We start from the raw sequence: 11488 nt of genomic DNA, 5'->3' as shown, positions 1-11488 counted from the left end.
CTCATACTTTGACTCCAGGGGGCACTTACATGTTGCATAGACACACTACATGCACACCTACCACCATACACATAGTCTTAAAGACTCATGACAGAGTGTCAATTTATTTTGTGTGCATGCATGTGTTTATGTGTGTGTGCATGGGCAGGCACATGCCATGACATGCATGCAGAGGCCAGAGGTCAACTGCTGGAAGTTGGTTCTCTCTTTGCATCACATGGGTCCCCGAGGGATGGAAGACCAGACTTGGGGGGTTCACCTGCTGTACTATCCTGCCAGCCCTTAAACATGACTTTTAATGACTAATCTTTGAGGCAGCTGGTTTTAGGTTGAAAATACGTTAAGCAACTTGCTAAAACTAGACAGAAAAATCAGAGAGCCAACATAGAATGACTGGTTACAGCACTCCCATCTGACTGTATTTTAGTGTACACACTTTCAAAGAACAGAGAAACAGTCACCCATTGTTTCTTCTGGGAAGAACATTCGCCTTTTGCTGTATATTTCTTTCTAGTTTTTTGTCCCTCTGTGTTCGAAGCATCATTAAGACCATGGTACATTGCCTGGGTGTAGTCATGCATGCCTTTAACTCCGAATACAGCATGCAGAGGCATGGCATGTCTATGAATTCCAGGTCAGCCACGCTACCCTGTAGTCAGACTTTCTCTTCCACTGCCAGCCCCAGTAATGACATGGAGACTTCTAATCTATTCTGAAAGCTCAGCCTACAGCTTAGGCTTGTTCCTAACTAGCGCTTATAACTTAAATGAACCCATTTATATTAATCTACATTCTACCATGTGGTGTCACCTCTCTTCCATCTCGCACCTTCTGTTTCCTCTCCGTGTTTCCTGGCATCTCCCACACACCTAGATTTCTCCCCCTCTTCCTGTCTTTCCCCAGAAATCCCACCTGGACCTCCTGCCTAGCTATTGACTGTTCAGGTTCAGCTTTTTGTTACACCAATCACAGCAATATATCTTCACATAGCGTACAAATATATCACAGCATCCCCCTTTTTTGTCTAAATAAAAAGTAAAGGTTTTAACTCTAACACAGTAAAACTATATACAATAAGAACAATTATCGGGGCCGGAGGCGCCGGGATAGAAGGAGCACCATGTCCGCGGAAGTTCCCGAGGCAGCGTCGGCGGAGGAGCAAAAGGAAATGGAAGATAAAGTGACTAGTCTAGAGAAAGCTGAAGAAGCAAAGTTAAAAGCAAGGTATCCACACTTGGGACAAAAGCCTGGAGGTTCTGATTTTTTAAGGAAACGATTGCAGAAAGGGCAAAAGTATTTTGATTCTGGGAATTACAACATGGCAAAAGCAAAGATGAAGAACAAGCAGCTTCCTGCAGCAGCCCCAGATAAGACAGAGGTCACTGGTGACCACATTCCCACTCCACAGGACCTTCCTCAGCGGAAACCATCCCTGGTTGTTAGCAAGCTGGCTGGCTGATTAAAAGAGCTGAACTGCATGAGTCTTCTAATGTCCTTTATTTCTCCTTACTACGTTACTTACCCACTTTCTGTTTCCTTTCACCCACTATGTCATTTGAGACTGACAGTTTTGCTGGTAGTGGTAGTGCGTGCTGCTGTTGTAAGGGAGCATGCATGTGTAGAGGTTTCGGTTAGTTTAACAGTGCACTGGTGCAAAGGACATGTAACAGCAACTTAAGTTACGATAGTTGTACATATTACCTACCTGGTATATATAGGGCTGGCTCCAACAAGTAGCAAACAAGTTCTACAGCTTTAATGTTCTGGCTTTCCTTACTTCCTCATAATTATAGCTTTGTATGTTACTCTTATTTAATTAGAACCTCTGTTGTATTGATTTCTTCTGTATTTTCTTTCCTTTTGAATTTTCTAAGACAGAAGTTTAAGACCACAAGTTGGAAGACAAGTCACATAATTCAGACACAAGTAAATGGGCTACAAAAGATTTTGAATAACTACTTGGACTTGATGGCCTTAAACCTGCTGTTCCAGCTTTAACAAGCGCATCTTACCTGGGCGATATTTGCCCGTTCTGGTGTGACTTGTGTGACTCCAATGTTTATCAGCTGTCATTGAAGCTAGTGCTCTTCCTGGGTTCTTCAGTGTTGGGACAGCTTTCTTTGTTGAAGATGTGAATGGGTGTGCATGTGCACTGACTATTGCATTCACTTTTGTGATATTTTTGTAAATACAATAGTTTTGCACAACCTTAAAAAAAAGAACAATTATCGGGTAAGAATTACATTCCCAATGTCCAGTCCATTTATATTTGGTAAATCCAAAGATAGTTATTTATTATCTACCCATAGAGAATCCAAAGTTTTATACCTCAACCACTTTCTATCATAACTTATATTACTGTTCTAAACATATCTTTAAGACTTCAAAACATTTTCTTAGATAAACAGATTAATCTTTTATGTCTCTCAACCTTTATAAACTTTACATCTCTTTTGTGAGTTTCTTTTTTTGAATTTGGTAGCAAGAAAAACTGTAACTATAACTATCTAGTCTTCAATCAGAGACCCCAGAAGGATATAATATTACCTGAGTAAACAGAAAGTGCAGAGCAAACAACTTCCAAAACTATAGAAATGACAGAGGCAGCTGACTGCCTGTGCAGTCCCCCTAGGTTCCTTTGAAACATTGGGCATCCATCTTCGACCTACAGGCCTAGAATATCTGACCGAATTTTTTTCTTTTTTCTTCTTTTTTTTTTATTAGTTCAAATTAGGAACAAGCTTGTTTCACATGTCAATCCCTTCTCCCTCTCCCTACCCTCACCCATACCCCTCCTACCCTTCCCCAACCTACCCCCACCCCATCCACCCTCCACTCCCCAGGCAGGGTAGGGCCCTCCGCAGGGGCTCCGAAAAGTCCACCACATCATCCTGGGCTCCCCATGTGTCCAGGCCGAGAGTGCATCCTGAACAAGGGGGAACACGTCAACCCCAGGTGCTGTCTGGGAGGCCAGCACAGGACTGATCCAGACCTCTGAACATGGATGTCAATGAGGAGGCCTCTGCACTCTAGGGGGCCCCTGGCGGTGGATTAGTATTTTTCCCTGGTGTAAGAAGGGACTGACTGACTTTTCTGTGGAGCATAAATTTTGAAGGACTGTCCTATCTTGTCTTGACAAAATTCAGCAATCACCTTTGTGTGTCCTGTTTGTCTAGTATGGACAGCATATTGTCAACAGTCAAGGCAAGGGCAGTTTCTTGCCCAGTGGCTAACTTTTATCACAAAGAAAGCAAACTCCATTTGGAGGTTCTTTGATGCCTGTCATCCCATTTTGAGGTAAATTGGTGCTGCCTGGAGCAGACGTGTCTCACGGTCATGAAAAGCCTTATGCTATTAAAACGTTTTAAATTTCATATTCTTTGAAGTGTTTGAAGTATACCTTTTATGACCTTGAAAACATACCTAACATGACTATAAGTTTGACTTTTACAGATAACTATTAACTTGTATTTCTTTATTATCTTAAATAGCTTTCAAGGACTAAAAGTTTACATTACACTGTTAAATGAGCTGCATAAGTACAATATCTTAAACAAGAGTAGAAACATATATACAATATAAAAAAGTAACCTTAAATTTGTATCAATATACAAAAATCCAGACCAATGTAAAATTTTTGAAACTAAGTTGTTCAAAAGTAGACTCAACAATCCACCCTTTTATCCCAACTTTTCCATACCACATCTCCCCTTTTCTCTTCTGAAAGAGACCCCTGGATCTAGTCTCCTTTGTTCAGCTTTTTTCCTGACCATTACCAATAACAACTGTAACTGACACCCCCGAATGATGACAAATATCCACACCCCACCAAATGACTAAAAACCACCAACCCTACCTCTTGGGAACATGAGCTTTGTGTTCTCTAGACTGCTTCTTGTTTTGGGGGGCAATGACATCTTTAGGGGACCCTGAGAAAACTGGGATAATAGTCAAGTCCTGGGAGAGCTAGTCGTAATGGCATTGTCTTAGGTTTGAGGGACGCTTCTCTTGCTGACAGTTTCAGAGATGGGTTAAGGCACAGGGATGTTCTTCTGAGAGAGGCGGCTGTGTACACAAAGCACTTGCGTCCACCTCCATACAAGGGAGCACCAAGATATCTTAGATAATTAGATGATATGAGTTGGGACAATAGTTAATGAAAAACTACACAAATACAAAATGTCCAGCCCCACCACAACCAAGATAGACGAATTAACAAGGAAAGCAAGGTCAGCACTGTTGATTTTTCTTTTTTCAGTCTGAGGCATGGGGATGGTTCATTATAGTCTCCTTATCCACTCTGCCCTGGGGAAGATAGAACTCATGCCTGTAAGGAGACGTGCCCAACTTTCTTTTAACATTTTATTTAAATATATATATATATATATATATATATATATATATATATATTTGGTTTTTCGAGACAGGGTTTCTCTGTGTAGCTTTGGAGCCTATCCTGGCACTCGCTCTGGAAACCAGGCTGGCCTCGAACTCACAGAGATCTGCCTGCGTCTGCCTCCCGAGTGCTGGGATTAAAGGAGTGCGCCACCAACACCTGGCAAAATATTTTAATCATGACTATATGTCTGTCTCTGGTGGGTGTGTGCGCATGAGTCCAGATGAGGGTTTTAGAGCCCCTGAAGCTGGAGTTACAGGGGGTTGTGAGCCGCATGTTGTGGGTCTGGGAACTGAACTTGGGTCCTCCACAATAGCAATAAGCACTCCAAATCACGGAACCGTTTCTCTACCCGCAGAATCAATTTTCTTGATGTTGCTTAATGGGAGACATTCTGATCAGTACGTTCTCCCGAAGACAGCACAGGTGGAAGGGGGCAAAACTGGACACTGGTACAGACTCTTGGTTCTGGAAACCATGGTGACATTTACTTTGTGACCATCGCAAAAACACACTCCCTGTATCTCAGTTGTTGACACCCCCTTTAGGGAGGATGACAATTACTTATGCCTCAAGTTGATCAGACATATGGAAAATCCTTTGGCACAGTGACTGGCTTACCACAAAAATACCAGTCTCTGCTCACTGCCCAGCTGAAGGTGCCCTGTGGGCAGGCTTGCTTCAAACTGTGAATCCCTGGTAGGCAGTGGAGCCTAGCGATGTGCCTGAAATCTCCACAAAGAACTTTCAGGCCCAGATATTCACAGGGCTGAGGGAGAGTGGCTGGTTAGAGTCGGTGAGGTGATGGATGGATGTGGCTTACCTGAGAGATTCCGGTTAGTAGGGTTCTGCTTGGCTTGGATCTGCAGCTGGGAAGTCAGCCTATGCACTCTTCAGAAGGGCACACCTCCTGCCCCCTTTCCATTTTGTAAGCTGCGCCCAGAAACAGCCAGAGCAGCAATTCTGAGAGGGACAGAGGCTCTTACATAACCTTTCCCTTCGTTGTTGGGGAGTTGGATATTTCACAGACACTCACCCCGTCTCTGATTCATGCCCGATGGCAATCTCTAACGAACCATCAGATGAACAGATTCTCCTAACACATTGGGGACACAGAGCGTGAAAACTTAGCAAGTCTCAGGAGATGAGGTGAGGTGAGGGGAGGGGTGGTGGAAAATAGACCCATGGCCACTTTGATGGACAGCCCTTCATCACCGCAGCTTTGTTATCTAAACACACCTTCACTAGTTTTGCGATTCGAATGTGAACAGCCGGCATAACCTGTGTTTGAGTTGAGTGGCTCGCACAGCCTTTCTCCCCACCCTCTGGTGCCTTTTATTTGAAATATTTGGTTCCATTTTTCTTCCTGGTCCTCTCTGCTTCTCTTCAGTCTCTCTCTCTCTCTCTCCCTCTCTCTCTCTCTGTCTCTCTCTGTGTGTGTGTGTGTGTGTGTGTGTGAGTGAGACACCACAATTGTAGTTTCAGTAAATAAAACGGCTGCTTGATAACGTGGAATGGCCCAACGCTTAAGCCTGCCCTTGGAGATCCTTTACATCAAACCAGCCATCAAAAAGTGGTGCAGATAAAATTTGTCATCCGGGGTTTCCTACAAAAGAATTACAGTGGAGAAATGGCCGGATCGATACTATGGATTTTCACGGCTGGGGCTGGTGGTCCGATTGCTGTGAGACACTCAGGCAGATAAAAGGGCACGGCTGCCACTCCGTCACAGACTGCTGACTCAGCACAAAGCCAGGCAGGTATTTATAGGCTGGAGTGACACAGAATTATCACCTTGCAGTGCCCGGCTCGTGTTCCCTCTGAGATTGCTTTCCTTTATGGGACTGCTAAATGCAGGTGAATGGAAAAATGATGGCTAACAGCTGTCAAAATGCAGCCGAATGAAGTACTTAAATCTTTTTTTATCCATTAAAAGGGTAACAACCATACATAGATCATGGCACAGACATTGTAATGATATTTGGGGGCTGGTAAATGAGGGGGGTAATAAACAATGTATTCTCCCATCGGAGAAACAGAGGGAACAGACTTGGGGGGAAGGTGGGTCTACCCTGAGCTTGACAAGCCACTTTAATGGGGAGCATTACATGACCAAAGGAATAGGAATTGTCCCCTGGACCCCAGTCTGTAGGAGCCTGCCCTCCCTTACCTGGGCAGCCAGGTATCATTGGGCCATGGTCTTCCTTAGCTTGGCAGTTAGGTGGCCCTGGGCCATGGTCTTCCTTACCTTGGCAGTTAGGTGGCCCTGGGCCATTTCCTCCCTTACCTTGGCAGAGGTGACAGAAAGCCTGAGGGATCTAGAAGGTCCTCCTGGGCTGTGAGAAACTTTCTTTTGTGTTGTTTCCAACTTCCACCATGCAAGCTGTCCTTCGGATGTGTAGCGGATATAATTGCAAAGGCCAAGGACAAAGTACAGATGATAGCACCCCTCCCCTGACTTGTCTATTGGGACAGTTCCTAAGACCCCTCCACGGGGAGGCTTGTCTAAAACCACAGAGTCTACCCAATCTTCTAGAGATGCGGTGTTCTTTCCCACAAGACATACTTAAAACGTTTTGTTTAAAACTAAGGCACCGGGAGAGAGAGACCCAGAGAGAGGAAGAGAGAGATAGGGAGGGAGGGAGAGCGAGCATTTGTGGTGATAAACTCTACCCAGGTCCCATCAACACAGCCTCTCTACTCTCTGCACAGCTTACTGTACGTAATGCATCACCATTCTTGTGATGGCTGGAGGTGACACAGTGTCTGTGATGAACTGGAGCGAGGTGAATGACACTGGCCTTCTGATGTAGCATCGGGCTGACACGACAGGGTTACTGGCACTCAACATGGCCACAGTCCAGGACAGAGTGAGAATTCATCACACCAGATGGATTGTTTATTGCTGGAATTTTCCATTTCTTATTTTTTCTGGTTGCAGTTGGCTTTGAAATTGAGGGGAGTAGAACCATGGAGAAGGTTGAGCCTTCTACCCAGTGGGACGGGTTGAAATCTTTACCGGAACATTCCATCATCTGGCCTGTCACCAGAGAGATTCCTTTGCCATTGCTTAAGTAGGTAAAGTTAGTGTAATTGCCTCAATTTCTAACTAACATACCCTCAAGGAATCCTTCTGGAAGAATTTTACAGAGCCATCTAGACCCATCTGAACAATGTATGTCCTGTTTTTCATTTAGTGAGACTTGGCTTCCACAGAGACCCACAGTATTTCTGCAGCTGCTGGGTGGGACGTTAGCTTGTTTGAAGCTGCAATGTGTTCTTTGGAGACCTCTCCTTTCCCTAATATTTAATTTCTCAACGAACCATTTTTGTTGTGCTTGAGCATTACACGGAGAACATTTTCTTCATTCTCTTTAATATTTAAAGAGTGCTGCAGAGCAGTAGGGAAAAGAACCCGAACGGGACAGTCTCACCATTTCTGAGCTCCTGTGGGAAGACGGGCTTTGTGCAGGCTGTTGAAACTGGGAGCTGCTCAATGCTGGTGGCTTGCAGAGACAAGCCTGGAGGCCTGCCTGTGAGGGAGTCTCTAGATTAGGCTAATTGAACTAAGCAAATACACTCTAAGTGTGGGTAACACTATCTCATGGGCTGGGGGCCTGGACAAATGAAAAGGAGAAGTGAGCGGAGCCACAGTCTCCGTCTTCCCTGCTCCCCCAGTGTAGATGTAGTGTGACCAGCTGCCTTAAAATCCAGCTGTCCCTCCTCTTCTCCCCTTTTTATTCTCCTAGATTCCTCTCTCCTCTCCCCATACTCCCAATTTGCTCAGGAGATTTTATCCCTTTCCCCTTCTCTGGGGGACCATGTATGTCTCTCTTAGAGTCCTCCCTGTTCCCTAGCTTCTCTGGCCGTGTGGACTGTAGGCTGGTAATCCTTTGCTCTATGTCTAATAACCACAAATGCATACCATGTCTGTCTTTTTGTGACTGGTTTTCCTCGCTCAGAATGGTTTCTTTTCTTTTTAAATTTGAATTAGAAACAGGATTATTTTACATGACAATCCCAGTTCCCTTCTCCCTCCCGTCCTCCCCTACGGTCCCCCCAACTAAAACCTTACCTATCACATATCCTTTCTGCTCCCCCTGGAGGGTGAGGCCTTCCATAGGGTGTCATCAGAGTCTATCCTTTGGGATAGGGCCTAGGCCCACCCCCATGTGTCTTGGCTCAGGGAGTATTCCTCTATGTGGAATGGGCTCCCAAAGTCCACACCTATGCCAGGGATAAGTACTGAACTTCTACAGGAGGTCCCATAGATTTCTGAGGTTTCCTCACAGAAACTTATGTTCCTGGGGTCTGGATCAGTCCCATGCTGGTATCCCAGCTATCAGTCTGGGGAGAAAGAGTTCCCTGATGTTCAGGTCAGCTGTTTCTGTTGGTCTGGACCCCTGTGCTCTTCACTCGTCCTTCTCTGCATCTGGGTTCCAGTTCAGTTCAGTGATTAGTTATGGGTGTCTGCTTCTACTTCCACCAGCTGCTGGATGAAGGCTATAGGATGGCATATAAGTCAGTCATCAATCTCATTATCAAGGGAGGGTATTTAAGGTAGCCTCTCTTCTGTTGCTTAGATTGTTAGCTGGTGTCATCTTTGTAGATCTCCATACATTTCCCTAGTGCCTGATTTCTCTGTAAACCAAAAATGTCTCCTTCTAATATGATATCTCCATTCTTGTTATCATCTATTCTTCCCCTGACTCATATTTTCTGCTCCCTCATGTCCTCGGCATCCCTATTCCTCTCCTCTTCTCATTCTCCTAGCTCCCTCCCCCCTCTTCCCATGCTCCCAATTTGCTCAGCAGATCTTGAACCTCTCCCCTTCTCCAGGGGACCATGTATGTCTCTCTTAGGGTCCTCCTTGTTTATTAGCTTCTTTGGCAGTGTGGATTGTAGGCTGGTAATCCTTACTCTATGTCTAAAATCCACATATGAGTGAGTACATACCATGTTTGTCTTTTTGGATTGGGTTACCTCAGAATGGTTTCTTCTAGTTCCATCCATTTTCCTGCAAATTTCAAGATTCCATTGTTTTTTTTTTTCTTTTTTTCCCCACTGAGTAGTACTCCATTGTGTAAATGTACCACATTTTCTCTATCCATTCTTCGGTTGAGGGGCATCTAGGTTGCTTCCAGGTTCTGACTATTACAAATAATGCTGCTATGAATATAGCTGAACAGATGTCCTTGTTGTGTGAATGTGCTTCTTTTGGGTATATGCCTAAGAGTGGGATTGCTGGATATTGTGGTAGACTGATTCCAATTTTGCTGAGGAGTCACCATACTGATTTCCAAAGTGGCTGTACAAGTTGGCACTCCCACCAGCAGTGGAGGAGTGTTCCTCTTTCTCCACATCCTCTCCAGCACAAGCTATCATTGTTGTTTTTGATTTTAGCCATTCTGACAGGAGTAAGATGATATCTCAGAGTTGTTTTGATTTGCATTTCCCTGATGGCTAAGGATGTTGAACACTTTCTTATGTGTCTTTCAGTCATTTTAGATTCCTCTATTGAGAATTGTCTATTTAGTTCTGTACCCCATTTTTTAATTGGACTGTTTGGTGTTTTGGAAACTAGCTTCTTGAGTTCTTTGTAAATTCTGGAGAACAGCCTTCTGTTGTATATGGGGTTGGTGAGTATCTTTTCCTGTTCTGTGGGCTGCTGTTTTGTCTTGCTGACTGTGTCCTTTGCCTTCAGGAAGGTTGTGTAGGGGGAAGAATAGAGGAGAGCAAAATAAGAGATACCATAAGAGAGGGAGCCATTATAGATTTAAAGAGAAAACAGGCACTAGGGAAATGTCTAGAGATCTACAAGAATGGCACCAACTAACAATCTAAGCAACAGTGGAGAGGCTACCTTAAATGCCCTCCCCTGATAATGAGATTGATGACTAACTTATATGCCATCCTAGAGCCTTCATGAAGCAGCTGGTGGAAGTAGAAGCAGACACCCACAGCTAAACACTGAACTGGACTGGAATCCAGTTGCAGAGAAGGAGGAGTGATGAGCAAAGGGATCAAGACCAAGCTGGAGAAACCCACAGAAACAGCTGACCTGAACAAGGGGGAGCTCTTGGTGCCCAGACTGATAGCTGGGAAACCAGCATGGGACTGATTCAGAGCACATGAACGTGGGTGTCAGTGAGGAGACCTTGGAAATCTATGGGGTGTCTTGTAGTAGATCAGTGCTTATCCTTAGCATAGGAATGGACTTTGGGAGCCCACTCCATATAGAGGGATACTCCCTCATCCTAGACACATGGGGGAGGGCCTAGGCCCTATCCCAAAGGATATGAAAGACTCTGAAGCCCCCCTGGAAGGCCTCATCCTCCCTAGGGAGCAGAAAGGGTATTAGATAGGTAGGGTTTTAGTGGGAGGCAGAGGAGGAGGGGAGAGAGCGGGAACTGGGATTGACATGTAAAAGGATCTTGTTTCTAATTTAAATAAAAAATTGAGAAAAGAAAAAAAAATCCAGCTGTCACGCCTTTCTCCACAATGGGCTGTAGACTGTGAGCTAGAATACATCCTTCCAGGGGTTAGAGAGATGGCTCAGAGGTTAAGAACATGTACTCTCCTTGCAGAGGCCCTGAGCTCAATTCTCAGCACCCACAGCTAACAAACAGCTCACAGCTGCCTGTAACCCCAGCTCCAGGGGACTCAACATGCATCTGACCTCCTCGAACATATGCACATACACAGACACACATAAATAAATGATAACAAAGCTATTTAAAAATGGCGCCCTTCCTTCCTTAATTTGCTTTTGTATTGTATTTTATTATAGCAATGGGAAATGAACAAATACAGTGAATAAACCAGGCTTTCAAGAGAAGGATATTAAAAAAAAATAAAATTGCCGAGTGATTTATTTTGTGGGAATGCATATGTGGAAATGCATGTGTCCTGATATGTGTGGAGATGAGAAGACAGCTCTTAGGAGTGGATTCTCTCCTTTCACCTTGTGGGGCATCGAACTCAGGTCATCGTGAGTGACAGCAAGCACCCTTACTCACTGAGTCATCTCATTGGTTTGAGAACTGCTTACCATACAGATACTTGGCACATGTTGAATGAAGAACTGACAAT

The 11488-nt window shown here is 44.5% G+C and overlaps 1 protein-coding gene across 1 annotated transcript; it reads left to right on the top strand.

The window, feature by feature from the left end:
* The first annotated feature begins 1095 nt into the window (after nucleotides 1–1095).
* LOC100762699 (cAMP-regulated phosphoprotein 19) lies at nucleotides 1096–1560 on the top strand. Its single transcript, XM_027423240.2, has one exon. The coding sequence runs from the start codon at nucleotides 1121–1123 to the stop codon at nucleotides 1457–1459; it is 339 nt and encodes a 112-aa protein (XP_027279041.1). The 5' UTR covers nucleotides 1096–1120; the 3' UTR covers nucleotides 1460–1560.
* Nucleotides 1561–11488: the final 9928 nt, after the last annotated feature.

This window comes from Cricetulus griseus, chromosome 6 (assembly GCF_003668045.3).
Source record: "Cricetulus griseus strain 17A/GY chromosome 6, alternate assembly CriGri-PICRH-1.0, whole genome shotgun sequence".
Taxonomy (NCBI): Eukaryota; Metazoa; Chordata; class Mammalia; order Rodentia; family Cricetidae; genus Cricetulus; species Cricetulus griseus.
The sequence above is the reverse complement of the archived record's forward strand: the minus strand, read 5'-3'. Positions and strand labels throughout refer to the sequence as shown.